The sequence below is a fragment of the Geotrypetes seraphini genome, chromosome 7 (assembly GCF_902459505.1).
Source record: "Geotrypetes seraphini chromosome 7, aGeoSer1.1, whole genome shotgun sequence".
Taxonomy (NCBI): domain Eukaryota; kingdom Metazoa; phylum Chordata; class Amphibia; order Gymnophiona; family Dermophiidae; genus Geotrypetes; species Geotrypetes seraphini.
In genome coordinates this window covers 141,937,329-141,955,490 of record NC_047090.1, presented here as the reverse complement: position 1 = coordinate 141,955,490, position 18,162 = coordinate 141,937,329, and the positions used below count along the sequence as shown (strand labels likewise).

The 18,162-nt window shown below is 44.9% G+C and overlaps 2 protein-coding genes across 4 annotated transcripts in view; one reads left to right on the top strand and one right to left on the bottom strand.

The window, feature by feature from the left end:
• AP5M1 (adaptor related protein complex 5 subunit mu 1) overlaps positions 1-7,275 on the bottom strand; it is a 34,261-nt gene extending 26,986 nt beyond the window's left edge. For 2 of the 3 annotated variants that reach the window (XR_004540076.1, XM_033951322.1), the window contains exons 1-3: positions 6,932-7,275; positions 5,046-5,691; positions 648-875 (exon numbers count right to left, since the gene is read on the bottom strand). Coding sequence is in view for 2 of the 3 variants with exons in the window: in XM_033951322.1 (XP_033807213.1) it covers positions 648-875; positions 5,046-5,691; positions 6,932-6,999 (942 nt within the window). In the remaining variant the exon portion in view is untranslated. The remainder of the gene's footprint in view (positions 1-647; positions 876-5,045; positions 5,692-6,931) is intronic. The other variant, XM_033951323.1, reaches the window with a different exon arrangement.
• An 86-nt stretch (positions 7,276-7,361) lies between these two features.
• Positions 7,362-18,162, top strand: part of EXOC5 (exocyst complex component 5) — an 86,300-nt gene continuing 75,499 nt past the window's right edge. The window contains exons 1-2 of the mRNA XM_033951321.1: positions 7,362-7,614; positions 12,773-12,867. Coding sequence (XP_033807212.1) covers positions 7,588-7,614; positions 12,773-12,867 — 122 coding nt within the window. The 5' untranslated portion in view covers positions 7,362-7,587. The remainder of the gene's footprint in view (positions 7,615-12,772; positions 12,868-18,162) is intronic.

Sequence of the window (18,162 nt, the reverse complement as noted above, 5' to 3'; positions counted from 1 at the left end):
ATACATGACCCGTCTTAGGATGTACAAACTCACCCAACTCAATCATTAGGAACACACAGAACAATGACCACAGCTCCGATGGCCAGGTACTGTCCCTGAATCCAAATCAGGTAAGGCTGATCTCAAAACATTAGGGCTTAAAAAATCACTCAGATTGACACTGGTCTCAAGTTCGGGTCAAAGTTTGTCTCTGTTCCCATTCCTATCCCATCCCATGCCATTCTCTAGCTGCACAGATAAGTGGATCAAGTTAGCAGACCCAGGAACTAAATCCTCATTTGAAATGGAGTAGCCTAATTGTTAGTGCACTAAGCACAGAACTGGGAAAACCGAGTTCAATTCCCACTGGGCTCCTTATGATCTTGAGCAACTTCCAATGCCCCAGGTTCAAAGATTGTGAGTCCACTAGGAATAGAGAATGTACCTATATGTAAAATGGAAACCACTTTGGTTGTACCACAGAAAGGAGGTATAGCAAGAATCTAACAAACATAAATCATTAACACACAAATGGCACTTTTGTTAACATCACCCCTCTCTTCCCTCATATAATATCAGACACTGCTAGCATGCTTAATAGATTTTAGAGATCAATATGTTTTAGGTTTATGTCTAGAATATGTTCATGCAAAAACAAAATTCTTTACCTGTGAGGTATAGTAGCACAAACTAAACCAATCTAACGGTGGCGTGAATGGAAATTTGTATGGTCCACTAAATGCAGAGTCATCTGTTAAATCAACACTGTTGGAAGTCAGAATAGAGGAGTCAAGGGAAGCCACACATGGATGAACAAGGATATCCTGAAGAGGAGAGCCATTGGCAGGAAGATTCAGGCTGATGATCACATGCGGCATTACTTCCTCCAAATCGCACTTCAAAAACAACCAGCAGGGAGTTATTGAGCAAAAATCCAAAGCAAAGCATTTAACTACCTTTTTCTTTACACACATACCCACACCTACCCTCCCTCTCCCTTTCCTAGTGAGGTTTTGAATACTTATGTACTGTGTATACTCGAATATAAACCTATCCAAATATAAACCAAGATAACATCCCATTTTTAGGGGAAAAACGTTAACTTGAATATAAACCAAGGGTTTATATTCAAATGCCACCCAGCTGTACACCCATCCGCTCTCTCCCCTTCTCAAACCCAGCACTGGCCTCCTGGTAACAATCCTGGTAGTGCAGTGGTGAGGCGAGCTGGGACAGCAGTGAATTCTCCCTCCCTCGAGGTGAAGCGTCGGGTCCTGTTCTGGCTGTCAGTCGGCTGTAGAATCACCGTGCAACCCCTCCCTCCCTTCCTGCCTCGGAAAAACAGCGTAAGACTCCCCCGGATCTATCTTAGTCACTGGTTGTTCAGTGGGGTGAGTTGGGCAGGAGAGACCCTCTTATGCTCTTGCCTGTGCAGTCTCGCTGAAAAAATGGCTGCCCCTGTACGGCCACACCTTGAATACTGTGTATAATTCTGGTTGCTACATCCCAAAAAAAGATGTAGTGGAATTAGAAAAAGTACAGAGAAGGGCGACAAAAATAATAAAAGGAATGGGACTTCCCTATGAGGAAAGGCTAAAGCGGCTAGGGCTCTTCAGCTTGGAGAAAAAAAGACAGCTTAGGGGTGATATGATAGAGGTCTATAAAATACTGAGTGGAGTGGAAAGGGTAGATGTGAATCGCTTGTTTACTCTTTCCAAAAATATTAGTTCTAGAGGGCATGCGATGAAGCTACTAGGTAATAGATTTAAAACAAACTGGAGAAAATATTTTTTCACACAACGTGTAATTAAACTCTGGAATTTGTTATTAGAGAATGTGATGAAGTCAGTTAGCTTAGCAAGATTTAAAAAAAGGCTTGAATAATTTCCTAAAAGAGAAATCCATTATGGAGATGACTTGGGGAAATCCACTGCCTATTCCTAGGATAAGCAGCATAAAATTTGTTTTACTACTTGAGATCTAGCTACGAGCTTGGGACTTGGGTTGGTCATTGTTGGAAACAGGATGCTGGGTTGGATGGACCTTCGGTCTGTCCCAGTATGGTAATTCTTATGTACAAGTTCTCACGGCAACCTAATGAGGCTGCTGAAGTCTCACGAGGTTGCCACAAGAACTCAGGGGTAACCATTTTTTTTTTTTAGCAAGATTGCATGGGCAGGAGCGTAAGATCACTCCTGCCCTGACTCACCCCGCTGGATCACCAGTGACTAAGGTAGGCCTGGGGGAGAAGGCTACACTGCTTCTCCGAGGCACGGAGGGAGGAGGTGCGCAGTGCTTCTACGGCTGGCAGACAGCTGGACTGGACCTTACACCTCACCTTGGGGGAGGGAGGGATTGCTCCCATCCCAGCTCAGCTTATCACATCACTGACTAACCAGGATTTTGGTGGACCTGAATATAAACCAAAACCTCCATTTTTGGGGCCCAAAAATCTCAGTACATCACTTTTTCTTCTAAGCTGAATGGGAATCTTTGACCTACAGTCCTGCCAATAGGGAAGCTGTTTTACTGTCATATTTTCAATAATGAGGGACAGGCAAATTCCGCAGGACTCTAGGGAACCTACCAGTCCGTAGTGATTGAAAACATGATACTGAAACCCCACTCCCCAGTGGCAGCAATGTAGCTAGATAACGTTTGCTCTGCTTAGAGCAGGGGTGTCCAATGTCGGTCCTCGAAGGCCGCAGTCCAGTCGGGTTTTCAGGATTTCCCCAATGAATATACATGAGGTCTATTTGCATGCACTGCTTTCATTGTATGCTAATAGATCTCATGCATATTCATTGGGGAAATCCTGAAAACCCGACTGGATTGCGGCCCTCGAGGACCGACATTGGACACCCCTGGCTTAGAGAGAACAGTGATGCACATCCTCAATGTATTTGGATAATCCAGGTTTATCCTCTAATAGATTACAATTCAGATTCAATCAGGCTCCAAATTCAGACAAACAATGATTTACTAATACCAGTACAAATAGGGCCAGATGTATTAAGTATTTTTTTTTCCATAGACACATATGGACCTGAATCATTGAGGCTTTTCTTCCACTCTGTGTCTATGAATAAAGTTTAGTGAATTAGGCCAGATATGAAAAAAATAGAAGAGATTCCCAAGCTTTTCAAGAGAATGGCCATATAGGGCCCCCCAAATCAATGAAAGGGCTGGCCGAGAGGGCTCCAATGGAGTTTCTGAGAGTAGTGGCTGCATCCCCTTTTGAGGCTGCTGAATTTGTTACCAAAGCCATGTTACTCTGATGTTCTTTAGCTGGTGGAGCCTGAAAATCTTGTTCATCTTTCTGCCTCTATTTTTTTTCCATGGATGGCAATAGCACATTTGTGCTAAAGAATTGATTTAACTGCAGGTAGGAAGCAAAATTTGTGGACAAATGTTAACTACTAAACAAGGATCCACAAACTAGTTAGAATCAATACATGTACCAGTCTTCTAAACACAGTTGTTCATGGGGGAATTACAGGGAAGCTGCTTATCAATAATAAAAGTATAACAATAATGTTAGCATTTAATACTGTTCTACTGTCATTGTTTACAAAATGTTGTTAAAAGTAACTGTTAAGTCAAACTTTAAAAGCAATATCAAAGCATCAACTTATTATATTTATTCCAAAATGATTTATTATCAAAAAGTAGCTTCCAAAAATGTGGTTTTATTCAAGACAATATACCCCTTCCCCCCCAAAAAAAAACACCAAACCCACAACCATCCAATATTTCGGGTACCAAAAATGTTCTAATTGCATGTGCATTATTATACTTAGAGCTTCTTATTTTACATTTTCACCAATACTGATAAAATATGCCTAAAGGGACTCCTCCCCCAGTATTTACTGGACAAATGCCACAGAACGTCACTTCCCACTGCTCCCCTGGCATGTCTTGTATCCTCCATTCAAGCTTTTTGCTTTTTCTATGCTGATGACTCCTATATTGATTTTCTTAACATAAGGTGGTGTTGTAAGTCACCCTAGTTACCTTATACCCACACTGCTTTCACTCTCTCAGCCCTCAGAGATGCCACCAGGGGATCAAATGATCATATCCTCTGGCTTTATGCACCTAATCGTCATAGGGTTGATACTGTACTTTTAGGTATGTTTATAATTTTATTATTTTTTCTTTTACTGTTATTAACTCTTATTGATAATTTTTAAAACAATAAATATACTAAAGAGTATTGGTACTTAGCTTTATACGGAGTGGTTGCTGGAAAGGGATAAACAAGCCAACATTTTTCACCCGTAAAGGGGGTTTCCTCAGGGCTACTACCCCTCGTTTATTCGTTGTTCACGACGTGACCACCCGATCTAAGTCTTTAAAACTTAGATCGGGTGGTCACGTCATGAACAACGAATAAACGAGGGGTAGTAGCCCTGAGGAAACCCCCTTTACGGGTGAAACATGTTGGCTTGTTTATCCCTTTCCAGCAACCACTCCGTATAAAGCTAAGTACCAATACTCTTTAGTATATTTATTGTTTTTAAAATTATCAATAAGAGTTAATAACAGTAAAAGAAAAAATAATAAAATTATAAACATATCTAAAAGTACAGTATCAACCCTATGACGATTAGGTGCATAAAGCCAGAGGATATGATCATTTGATCCCCTGGTGGCATCTCTGAGGGCTGAGAGAGTGAAAGCAGTGTGGGTATAAGGTAACTAGGGTGACTTACAACACCACCTTATGTTAAGAAAATCTTTGTGACTTCACCTTATACAAAATTTGAAGAGTTTAAGCCAATCTTCCAATTCAGATGACTCCTATATGACACAAACATTTGTATCTGATTTCACTGGAAAAGCTACTTAGCAATAGCATCTGTATCATTAAAATACTGATGCCGATTCTTTGCACCATCAAAAAAACCTCTAATTAGTTTGAAAATGAACCGCTGACATGCATTATGCAGACCTTTACACACATTTCTAATGTTAGTTTGAGTTGAAACCACTGTTTATTTCAGTAATCAAGCAAAGATGCATACTTATGCTAATTGATCTGTTTTTTAAAGACATTTCCTCACCTTGCAGGTCACAGTTCCATGCACTTGCCACATATCAGTGACGTCTTTCTTGTCATACTGCATGCACTTCACTTTTTCTGAAATGCAGACTTTCACCTGTGCTTTACCTTTATATTTGCTGGTCTTCCATGCTGGTTGTTTTTGTATCTGATTCCCAGGCCCCCCCGTATTGCTGTCCAGTAGACCCTGCAAGTTGCTGTCTGTTGGGGAGCCAAGAGGACAAGCCTGTGTAAGCAGAACAGGAAGCTGAGCCACTTTTGCACAGAAATCAGTTTCATTTTTCTGACCAGAACTAATAAACCCCATTAATCCTGCCAAGAGAGTAAAGGCTTCAGAAATTCCACTAATGGTAATGAGTGGTGGAAGAGGGTTCATGGATTGCTCCACCAGTGGAACACAGACATATAGCAGATCATTGTTGGGAATGGCAAGGACAGGCCAGAGATGTCCTTCTCCTACAGGAAGTGCGTAAACAGAAGTCTTATTGATTCGAGAGCAACTATCTCTGTACTCCACAAAGTTCTTATCTGGGTCTGTCAGACCAAGTTCTGTTAACAATGCTGGAAGTAGAAGGTCATCCTCTGGTATATTTACATAGCTTTCTCCATTGAAGGCCTTTGCTCGCTTTTCAACAGTGGGATATCTCCTGCATTATAAAAAATAAAGATAATTCAAGTGCAGATTAACATAATGCAAAAATATATAGGTACCAGTAAAGCAACTATAATATTTGTGTGTCCAGTTTATCTAGCTTAACTAGATTGTAAGCTCTTTTGAGCAGGGACCGTCCTTTCATGTTTTTGGTGTACAGCATTGTGTATGTCTGGTAGTACTAAAGAAATTATAAGTACTTAGTAGCAGTAAACAAACAAACAAACAAAAATAAAAGAGTAGAGAAAAGCAGCAGGAAAATTATTTTGTGGACTAATTCCACTCTAATTTTTAAAATAAGTGAGGATATTTTCTCACATTTTGGCCTAGGGAATAATTCTTTGGCAAGGTACTAGATATTTAATTTATGCCTCAAGATAACAAAAATATAGCCTTTTATTTTAGGCCATCAATATTGAAAACTCATAGCAATTTCAAATAAAATTATGAACCTACTAATCATACAAGTATATATTACTATGATATAAAGAGTTTAAACGATAGTTCCACACAAGCTGAATATCAAAAATATTATAAAACCACTAAAAGAATATTCATACACTGAATCCCCTTACCAGAGACTTCAATTTAGCAGGTATCTAAATTATATGGAGAAAAGACCTCAGTGTTCCAAGAGAAAAACTCAAGGAACTTCTATGGCAATTGCAAAACTGTCATAGGAAACACATCCTTGGTCTATGAAAAACTCTGTTCAATAAATTATTATCACATAAACATATTTCCAAAAGTCTTTTAAATATAAGACCTGCACTTATCTTTAATGGTATCTTTCTGTCCTCTGGTGCAGTGATCTTGCCCACACCAGATACCATTAAAGATACCATTAAAGATAAGTGTAGGTCTTATATTTAAAAGACTTTTGGAAATATGTTTATGTGATAATAATTTATTGAACAGAGTTTTTCATAGACCAAGGATGTGTTTCCTATGACAATTTTGCAATTGCCATAGAAGTTCCTTGAGTTTTTCTCTTGGAACACTGAGGTCTTTTCTCCATATAATTTAGATACCTGCTAAATTGAAGTCTCTGGTAAGGGGATTCAGTGTATGAATATCCTTTTAGTGGTTTTATAATAAAGGGTTTAAAACCATCCGTTGCTTACAATTTTGAGAATAAATGACTTCTGCTAATATTATTAGCATAATAGACAATGAACAATTAAACCACAAGTTGTTGTTTTGGGTTTTTTAAGTGGCCATAACACAGATTTCACCTGGAGAACTTGACGACTCCTATTCCCCCCTTTTCATGACTTATGAGCCACAGTCCGCGAATAGCCATCTTTTGCTAGAATTGATCCCCTTTCTATGAAATTCTCAGGACCGGCCTCCCCCGGGACTTTTGTCCTTGCAGTGCAGGGTATCCCATGCTCTCACATAAAAGCAAACAGCATCAATTTTTTAAAAACAAACTACACTTGAGAAAAAGAGATATACAAAGAAAAAGCGATCCGTTTTAGAATGCCATGCACCCAACCCCAATACAGAAAACACGTAGTTTCCTAGCTACTGTATAGTTACAGCTCACACCCCTCGCCTCCACTTCCGGGACGGGACGGAGCGTGCGCAGGTTAGAGGTCACCAGCTGTCTGCGCAGAAGGCGACATGGGGGCCTTCGCGCAGCTCCATTTCCGTTAGCTACCGACATGGTGACAGAGGAGGCGGTGGCGGAGCTGCGGGCGTGCTTTCACTTGCTCTTCGGGTCTCTTGCTCGCTCTTTTTAAAGCGCATGGCCCTGGGTTTAGCGGCACTCCGTTTCCGACTGAGCTTCCCCCCTGCTCTCGGGCTCAGCATGTGATCGGGGGGTGTACGGGAACCTGTTTGTGGACAGAAAATCGCGCCGGCAATCGGCGCGGCAGCTCCGGTCGGAATGGCCACCACGGCGGAACTCTTTGAGGTGGGTCTCGGGCTGGGGCTGGGCCGCCGGCTTTTGATCGTTGCTTGCGAGACTGCTGGCACGGCTGCGGCTTATGGTTGATGACCAGGTATATATTTTCAACTGTATTTGCTTCCAGATGCCTGGAGTTCCTGGGTTGGTGTCTTAATTCCAAGTTCCACATCTGTGTTTCTAATTTCCAGACTGTCCATATGTGCAAGATTTCAGCCTTGGAAGAAAAATAAGTTATATGGTATATTGTCAAGAGATGTGGAGGGTTTGGAAATGTGCAAATCCTGCAAATTTTTTTTTGCATCGAGATTTGAATTTCTTTAGGGCAGGGTATGTGCAGAACAGCAGGTAAAGAATATTAGCTTGCAGGCAGTGAAATAGGGTTGCAGTTTCGTATGCCTTTTATGAATTGTCTAGCTTCGATCCCTCCTCTTGAGTGTAGTAAATGCAATTCTATACATGAAGCGTAGGTACACACATATGGAATTTCTTAAATGCTTTGTAGTTAACATTTTATTTTTGGATAGTGCATCAGTTGATTCCTTTGACGACTATTGTTTTTTTCTTTTTTGTGAAAATAATTTTTTACTATTTTTACTATAGTAGCTGGTTTTGGGTTTTTTAAAATTGAATTCTTGGTTCTCTTTTGAAGATATGAAGTTTGTTTCTGTTTATTGACATTTGATATATTACTCTGTTTTGGAGAAGTTCAGGATAGTGTACAATTTTTATTTATTTTTTCCATTTATCTCACTGGGTTTATAATCTAACTATTCTATACTCTGTATACATGGTTCATTTTTTTTTTTTTAATTTAGAACATTAATGATGCAGTGCAACCCCCACTGCTAAATATGATATGGCTATAGAGCCAAATGAAGAAAATATTTTTTTTTAGTGTCTTAATATCATTGTTCATAAAATGCTTTGGGCATCCACAGGGAGATAAGAAAGGCATGAAAAAATAAGCATAGTTTGCAATATAAACAAAGAAACAGTAGGTGTAGATCTTTACCCTAAAGTCTTTACTGTCTAGGATGAGACCATGCTGATGGCCAGTCTGCATAAGGATGTTAATGTAGGATATGGAAATACATTGTGTAGATTGTTTTAAAGGAGAGTTATGGTTGAATAATCCATGTTAATTTATGGCCATCACTATGACAGACAAATTTGTTTATTGCTTTGCAAAACAATAAGGGCTCCTTTTATTAAGGTGCGTTAGGCGGTTAACGCGTGGAATACTGCGTGTTCAACCGCCTGCCGCGTTAGTTGCTAACACCTCCATTGACGAGGCATTAGTTTTTTGGCTTGCCACGGGGGTTAGCGCGTGATGAAATGTCTGATGCGCTAACCCCCGTAGTGCGCCTTGATAAAAGGAGCCCTAAGGGTTAGATCTTCTAAAGTGTGCTACAGTGTTCATGCACTGTGAGAATAGGTCCTATCGCATAAAATTAGATCTATGGTAAGTGACACACATTAATGTGAAGACATGGCTAACACACACTTGGGCCTCTTTTATCAAGCCCGATGGCACTGTAAACGCACCGAAGCCCATAGGGATTTAAAGAGCTTCTTGCATTTGCCGCATACCATTCGTTGCAACAGGGTCCCTTAGAAGTAAATTCTACAAAGGTTGCCTAAAGTTAGTCACTAGGATATAGGTCATTAAATGTGAATTCAATAATAGCAATTATGTATATAACTAGTGTTTAAGCCCGTTACATTAACGGGTCTAGAAAGCAGCCCCCTTTCCTCTCTCCCCCTCCAGTTCCTCCCTGACTGTCTCTCCGTGGCCCCCTTCTGTCTCCCCCTCCCCCAAGAAAAGCTGTCTGCCTCCCAACACACCCCTCCCTCCAAAGCAGCCTCCTTTCCCTCTCCAGTTCCTCCCTGACTGTCTCTCCGTGGCCCCCCTTCTGTTTTCCCCCCCCAAGCAAAGCTGTCTGGCTCTCAGCACACCCCTCCCCCACAGCAGGCCCCTTTCCCTCTCCCCCTCCAGTTCCTCCCTGACTGTGTCTCCGTGGCCCCCCTTCTGTCTTTCCCCCCAAGCAAAGCTGTCTGGCTCTCAGCACACCCCTACCCCAAAGCAGCCACCTTTCCCTCTCCCCCTCCAGTTCCTCCCTGACTGTGTCTCCGTAGCCCCCTTCTGTCTCCCCCCCAAGCAAAGCTGTCTGCCTCCCAGCACACCCCTCCCCCAAAGCAGCCCCCTTTCCCTCTCCCCCTCCAGTTCCTTCCTGACTGTCTCTAGTCCCTTGCCCCCCCCGCCCCCTTCCCTTCCCGCAGTCCCGACAAATGTGCAGACTCTAGCAGCACTCTAAACACGCTGCTTCGCGGTTTTCTACTGCCCTGATTTGCTCAGGCATCAGTTGGGGGCTTTTCTCGCCCGTGGACTTGTAAGCCTTGCACCAGTTTCCTTTGGCCTGACCAATGGTGCCTCCCTCCTCCTCCTCCTCCCTCCCCCCGTCATGGCTCCCCATGTCCCAGCTCCCTCAGTGAGTGAAGGTGGCTGCCGCTGCCGGCCCAGCGCCCGCAGCCCCGCCGTCATCTCGGTGCTCCAGGAATCGAGAGGTGGGAGGAGGAGAGGAGCGCGAGCGGAGCCGCAGCGCTCACAGGACCGAGCGCTCGAGAGGGAGACGGCTGGAGTTTGCAGAGGATCCTCCACCTCCTCTGGCGGTGAGTAACGGCAAGGGAGGAGTTGCTCCGTGTTCAAAAATCGAATTCGGCACGGAGGCACACCTCACGGCGCCAGGAATCACGGAGTTTCAAGAGCGCATGCGCACTCTAGGGTTTTATTATTATAGATTACTGTCATAGAATAGTAGCTCAAGTTAACATTTAGGTGCAGCCAATTATCTCCAGTTATTGTTGATTATTGGTCGTTTTCACCAATTAGTGCCTAATTTATCAATTTTAAATTATGTGACTGCCGGTATTCTATAACTTGCATGCACAATTTTGAATGCTAAGCGTGAAAATTTGTGCACAAGTTTATAGAATTAGGAGGTAATCTTTATGTGTTCAGGCAAAATAACACTTGTATTGTCAGACATTCAGCATTACATGGAATGATACACCAAACTGCAAGTTACATTATAACTTATGAAGCAGTGGCTTTGTAATATTTGTTGGTTTCAATGTGATTATATTTATGTAATTTACCCTCTTTTACTAAAACCAGCAGCATGGAGTGTCGCGGTAAATGCTCCGACACCCATAGGAATTGAATGGGTGTCGGAGCATTTGCCATATGGCACTTGGCCGTGCGGCTTTGTAAAGGAGGGGCCTTAATCTGAAAGTAGGATATGCATGCCTCCCTCCATATTCATGGGGGTTAGGTGCAAAGCCAGCCCGCGAATAACTTTAGGGCCGACTCGGACTCACCCCTGCTTCCCTCCCGCCTCCTGGACCTCTCCACTTAACTTACTTTTTAAAGCCTGGTGGTCTAGCAGTGAAGCTGGCAGGAACGATCTTCCTGTGCTCCTGCCCCGTGCAGAGCTGCCTACAAAAATGGCTGCCATGAGTTCCTGCTGTAGTCTCATGAGACCCCGGGAACTCATGGCAGCCATTTTTGTTTGCGGCTCTGCATGGTGCGGGAGCGTAGGAAGATCGCTCCTGCCCCACTTCACCGCTAGACCACCAGGCTTTAAAAAGTAAGTGGAGAGGTCAGGGAGATGGGGTGGGTCAGTGAGATGAAAACTGTGAATAATCGAAGTCACGAGTGCCAAACCCCTGAAATGGGACTTGTAAAAATATACTTAAGAAAGGTTGAGAACCACAGGTTGTAATACACCCGACAGATGATGTTCAAATGTGTCTGACTACACTGAACACTAAAATTCACAGTTGACAAAAAAAATCTTAAATATTTTCATTATTAAAAAATGATGCAAGGGAAATATAAAATATTCTTAAATATTTATTTGGTTTATAATTTGTTAACATTAAAGTTTATTATATTTTATTTCTCAAAGAAGTTTTAATCTTCACTTTATCGGTGAAAAATCCAGGACTGATATGTTGCATATAGTTTTTTTAAAATATGGGATTGAATAATAGGCAAATTCACACTAAACCTACTGTCAGTATCAAACTTATACCATTCTAGCGTCTATTTAGTGGATAGAGCTAGGATGTTTCTGCTTTCAACTTATAGATAACAAATGTTTAAAATTGTGGTGTTACCTCAGTAACAACAACGTAGAATCTTTCTACCGCTGGATACTGTGAAGTAACACAGCCCTACAAAAATTATGCTCAAACTAGGTAGCAAACAGAACATATGGATAGCAGATCTGTAGTATTTTCACTTGGAACTGGTTGCAACAGCTATCATTGTGGGTATTGGGGAGGAAAAAACAGTTATGAGGATTTTAAGTACTGTATTTGACTCTCTAGTTCCTTCATCTTGTGTAGCCACAAAATTTATTTTTATGGCTTCATTTTATTTCATTAGATTTCAGAGATTCTTGAAACCACTGAGCTCTTGGAGAGCTGTCATAATTTGTGGATGAAGCACTTACCGTCCCTTTGAGATTCTACAGTATATACTCGACTATAAGATGAGATTTTGGGGCCAAAAAATGGGGTCTCATCTTATATTCAGGTCAGCATCCACCCGCCCCCCTCCCAGACTTGTTGCAGGCTTCCGCGGGCCTGCCGTATGACCCGGTGGGCTGGGACAGGAGGGATTCCTCCCGTCTTCTGTCCCGGTCGACTCTGACAAGCTTTCTGTGCTCCTGGCCCAAGCTGAACCCCTCTGAATGGTTGCTGCGAGTTCTTGCGGTCCAGTGGTGTACTGGGCAGGAGTGAGCTTTTTGTGCTCTTGCCCAGTGCTGAGCCACTCGCTGGATGGCTGCAACCAGTTTTCATGGGACTCGTGGGCGCTTGTCCAAATGCTATGAAAGGTATCAAGTATTAAAGTAAGCCAAATCCTGAAAACAGTGCATTTCAGCTTGTGTGGGTTTGATTGTATTTTCTGTAGAGCAAGAATTAAAATCTTCCCATGACAGAATAACTTTTTAGTGCAAAAGCCAACACTAGTATAAATCAGTATTTTCTGGATATACCTGGAATGTCTGTTGAAGGCTTAATTGTTTTTGTCCAATAGAACAGATAGGAGAGCAAGGGATGGTCCTAATGTATAAAATCCTTTTTATCATGTGACCAGGAGCCGTTTGTTGCGGATGAGTATATTGAGCGCCTCGCTTGGAGAACTCCTGGTGGTGGTTCCAGGGGAGGGGCAGAAGCCTTTGATCCTAAAAGGTAAAATGACAACATTTTAATCATTGAATAAAAGCTATAAGTTATGCGCATTAAGCTAAGTAGAACAAATTAATAAGTAAAATTCAAATCATGAGGATTTGAAACAGTACAGAGCATAAAACCAGATTTAGATGTACGAAAGTGTCTTTCCCTATTTTGTGTTTGGTAATAAAGCCTAGACTGACTCAATGTGTTGCAGTAACATATTTACCTATATATTTAATACCAGCAATTGCCTTCCTAGTGGTGAACAAGAAAGTTAAAATCCCACACAGCAGGAATATACAAACTAGTGCTATGAATAAATAAATTGAACACCAAAAATTGATAAAATAGAGACATTAAAGTACTCTGTTTTTGTTTTTCATTCCTTTATGAATAATTCCTATCATACAGTAGAATCTCAGTTATCCGGCACACATGGTGATTGGTGGATACCAGATAACTGTTTTTCTGGTTAATTGAGAGTGTGTTAGAAACTCTACTGCCCCGAAGCAGCAGCGGTCCTGAGCCACAAAGCCCTCCTCCTTCCCTCAAGCTCCGAAGTGGCAGAAGCAAGTAGCGGTCCTGAGCCGTGAACCCCCTCGCTCCCTCCCTTCCTCCCTCCCTCTCTTCCTTACCCAAAGTGCAGCGGTCAGCAGGAGGCACAGGCTGCTTACGGCCAGCCCTGGCAGGGCCTTTCCTCTGATGTGTCACTTCCAGCCTGTCAAGAGGAAAGGCCCTGCCTGGGCTGGCCATGAGCAGCCTATTTTGAGGCTGCCTCCTGCTGCGCTTTGGGTAAGGAAGCACGAGAGAGGGAGCGAGCGAGGGAGTTCGCAGCTCAGGATCGCCACCTGCTTTTGCCACTTTGGGGCTTGAGGAAGGGAGGAGAGCTTTGCGGCTTAGGACACTGCCACTGGTGCTTCGGGGGACTTTTTTTTTCCCCTCTCCACCAGCAATTTTTTTGCTGGTTGTGTGAGAGTCCCAGTTAACTGAAACTCTACTGTATTTGTTTTGACTGCCACTGCAAACAGCTCATAATTTCAACATATTGTTGGGTTGGCTTACACTTGTTTTTATATTGGTAGCCCAAGATGAATTAGATGCTGTAACATATTTTTCCATCTAAGTTTGTACCTGAGGTAATGGAGGGTTAAGTGACTTGGACCAAGATCACAAGGCGCTGCAGTGGGATTTGAACCGGGTTCCCCTGGTTCTCGGTCCATTGCTCTAACCATTAGGCTAGTTTACTCCATCTCAGAACTGGAACAGGTACAGAAAAAGGCACCCAAAGGGATAAACAGGGTAGAATGAATTCCCTTTTAAAGGCTACCGTATTTTCGCGGATATAACGCGCGCGTTATACGTGATTTTACGTACCGCGCATACCCCTCGCGCGTTATATGCCTGAGCGCGGTATACAAAAGTTTTTAAACATAGTTCCCACCCCGCCCGACGCCCGATTCACCCCCCCAGCAGGACCGCTCGCACCCCCACCCCGAACGACCGCTCGCACGCGCTCCCACCCGCACCCGCATCCACGATCGGAGCAAGAGGGAGCCCAAGCCCTCTTGCCCGGCCGGCTCCCCGACGTCCGATACAACCCCCCCCCCCGGCAGGACCACTCGCACCTTCACCCCGAAGGACCGCCGACTCCCCAACAATATCGGGCCAGGAGGGAGCCCAAACCCTCCTGGCCACGGCGACCCCCTAACCCCACCCCGCACTACATTACGGGCAGGAGGGATCCCAGGCCCTCCTGCCCTCGACGCAAACCCCCTCCCCCCAACGACCGCCCCCCCCAAGAACCTCCGCCCGTCCCCCAGCCGACCCGCGACCCCCCTGGCCGACCCCCACGACACCCCCACCCGCCTTCCCCGTACTTTGTGTAGTTGGGCCAGAAGGGAGCCCAAACCCTCCTGGCCACGGCGACCCCCTAACCCCACCCCGCACTACATTACGGGCAGGAGGGATCCCAGGCCCTCCTGCCCTCGACGCAAACCCCCCTCCCCCCCAGCCGACCCGCGACCCCCCTGGCCGACCCCCACGACCCCCCCACCCCCCTTCCCCGTACCTTTGGAAGTTGGCCGGACAGACGGGAGCCAAACCCGCCTGTCCGGCAGGCAGCCAACGAAGGAATGAGGCCGGATTGGCCCATCCGTCCTAAAGCTCCGCCTACTGGTGGGGCCTAAGGCGCGTGGGCCAATCAGAATAGGCCCTGGAGCCTTAGGTCCCACCTGGGGGCGCGGCCTGAGGCACATGGGCCAAACCCGACCATGTGTCTCAGGCCGCGCCCCCAGGTGGGACCTAAGGCTCCAGGGCCTATTCTGATTGGCCCACGCGCCTTAGGCCCCACCAGTAGGCGGAGCTTTAGGACGGATGGGCCAATCCGGCCTCATTCCTTCGTTGGCTGCCTGCCGGACAGGCGGGTTTGGCTCCCGTCTGTCCGGCCAACTTCCAAAGGTACGGGGAAGGGGGGTGGGGGGGTCGTGGGGGTCGGCCAGGGGGGTCGCGGGTCGGCTGGGGGGGAGGGGGGTTTGCGTCGAGGGCAGGAGGGCCTGGGATCCCTCCTGCCCGTAATGTAGTGCGGGGTGGGGATAGGGGGTCGCCGTGGCCAGGAGGATTTGGGCTCCCTCCTGGCCCAATATTGTCGGGGAGTCGGCGGTCCTTCGGGGTGGGGGTGCGAGTGGTCCTGCTGAGGGGGGAGAAGAATCGGACGTCGAGGGGGGGCGTCAGGCTTTCAGGATGGGGACAGGACTTCAAGGGGGGACAGGCAGACCTTCAAGGGGGGACAGGCAGACCTTCAAGGGGGGACAGGACTTCAAGGGGGACAGGCACGGAGAGGCGGGGCAGTGCACCGAAAGTCAGGGCGGGTGAACGGTGAGTCGGGGCAACCAGAGGAGAGTCGGGGCAGTGCACCGAAAGTCAGGGTGAGTCGGGGCAACCAGATGAGAGTCGGGGAGGGCGAAAGGAGAGTCGGGGTGGCCAGAGGAGAGTCGGGGAGAGCGAAAGGAGAGTCGGGGTGCCCAGAGGAGAGTCGGGCAGCATGCGCGTTATATGCCTGAGCGCGGTATAGAAAAGTTTTTGTACATATCATCGTGATTTCTGTGCGCTATACCCCTGTGCGCGTTTTACAATGGTGCGCGTTATATCCGCGAAAATACGGTAATCGGCTTAGAGAAGAGACAGCTGAAAGAAGATACGAGTATGACAGAGTGGAGTGGAATGCATTAGCAAGGAACAGTTTTGTCCCCTAGATTTGAGTCTATTTGTAGACTTAGTAAGTTTCTAATGGTTGGTTGACCATATACTTATTAGTGCTATCCATAGCATTTTAGCTAGCTTTTTGAATTCCTTGATGTGGTGAATTTTGATTCTATGTTCCCTCCCTGATTTCTGATATCTCCTACATATATGTCTGTTGTGTGATCCTTTAGTATGTTGAAAAAAAAATTGGGGGAAGAAGCATACAGTCTTCTTATTGTTAGACTTGTGTTTGAGTCCTAATGATTTGATGAACATTCTCAAGTTTTCATGGCAGAATATAGAAGTAGATTGCCGGGCCTTCTGCGCAGTATAAATTCAATGTTGATGCTGTTGTCGCATCAAATGTGATCCTCCGACTCCAACACAGCCCAACTGCTGCTGCCCAGATGGGTGGTACATCATTAGTCTGACATCTCTACTGAAATCTGTCTGCCTTGGGAGGTCCTGCTGGTAGTGAAACTACTGACAGCATAGCTTTCAGCCTCTTATATGAGTGCAAGCCCATGTATTCTTAGTGTTATGTATTTAATTAGTCATTTTGTATAACTGTTTTATGTTCTAAAACCACAGGTGAGGTTTTTGGAAGTGTGGGGTTTGTTTGCTTCTCCTCATTGGAGTTCTTTCATTGGTGTTTTTTTTTTTCTGTGTTTCTTGGAGTTGTGGGGGAGTGATTCCTCTGGTTCTACTTCTACTACTACTACTATTACTATTTATAATTTCTATAGCGCTGAAAGCGTACACAGCGCTGTGCATTTAAAATTCAATAGACAGTCCCTGCTCAGAAGAGCTTACAATCTAATTTGAAGACAGACAGGACATCTCAGGGTTGGAGAGATTCTGGTAGAAGAAATGATACAATGGGTATAGATATCTGACCAGGGACAAATTCTGTCCTTGTGTCGTTCTCTGTTCCACAGCTTGTTGGAAGTGCCACCTTTGCAAAACCTATTCTGTTTTCTTCCGACACCACATGACTCTCAAAAGGTTTGAATTCTCAGTGCCCAGTCTCCCACATTGATTTCAGTATTATGAGAATATAGAAGGAGTTTGGCAAACGACGACTCAGGCTAACAAAGAGCTCTATGTTGGAAGTAGAGAACAGCGTATGTGGGAGTAGTGTCAGTTGGAAGACTTGGGGGGGGGGGAGGGGATGAGAGAGAGTCGGACAGCCAATTTAGGGTCAATAAAGCTGCCAAACTTCCCTTTGTTGTCCTCCCAGTACAGTTTCACTTCACCTGATATACAAGTGGATAAGTAACCCATATATCCATGATAGCACTATACATTTGTTCCATAAAGAGAGTCTGTTCTAACTGTAGGGGTTTTTGGGTAGAATGTCTTCTGTGCTCTACTTCAGAGGGAAAATATCTTTGTATGACTATTCAGTGAAGCAGTATATTAAGAAACAAATAAATTTGCCTTATTGTATAGTCACACAAAGCAGTTTACATTTAAGCAGGAATAAGGCAAAGAATGGCATTATTCATTAGGAAGGACTGGAAAGCTTAAAATGGAGGAGAGAGGGAAATGCAACAAAGGACCATGCAGTGGCATTCCAAGGTGGAGGCAGGGGTTGTCTGCCCTGGCTGCAAGCACTAAGGGGGTGCAGCTAGCACATTGGCACCTCCCACCCTTCTCTGCTGCCGCTGCTTTGCCAAACTAGCAGCAGTAAACTAGCAGCAGTAAACTTTAAATGCAGCCATCGCAGGACCTTGGGGGCAGCCCCTCCCTGCTGTGATTACTGATCCACTCTTCTCTGATGCACTTCCTTCTTCCAGAGCAGAGTGGCAACTGTGAGAGGGTGCATGAAGGTCCTGCAAAGCCTGCATTTAAGTTTACTACTGCTGCTGGTTCAGGAAAGCAGCAGCAACAGTGGGGAGGTGAGGGGGAAGGATACTGGGTAGAATTGGGATGGAGGGAGAAAGAAGGGGCAGGATACTGGATGGAAGTGTGATGGAGGGAGAGAGAAGGAGGCAGGATAATGGATGGAAGTGGTGTGAAGGGAGGGAAAGAGAAGGGGGCAGGATACTGGATAGAAGTGGGGTGGAG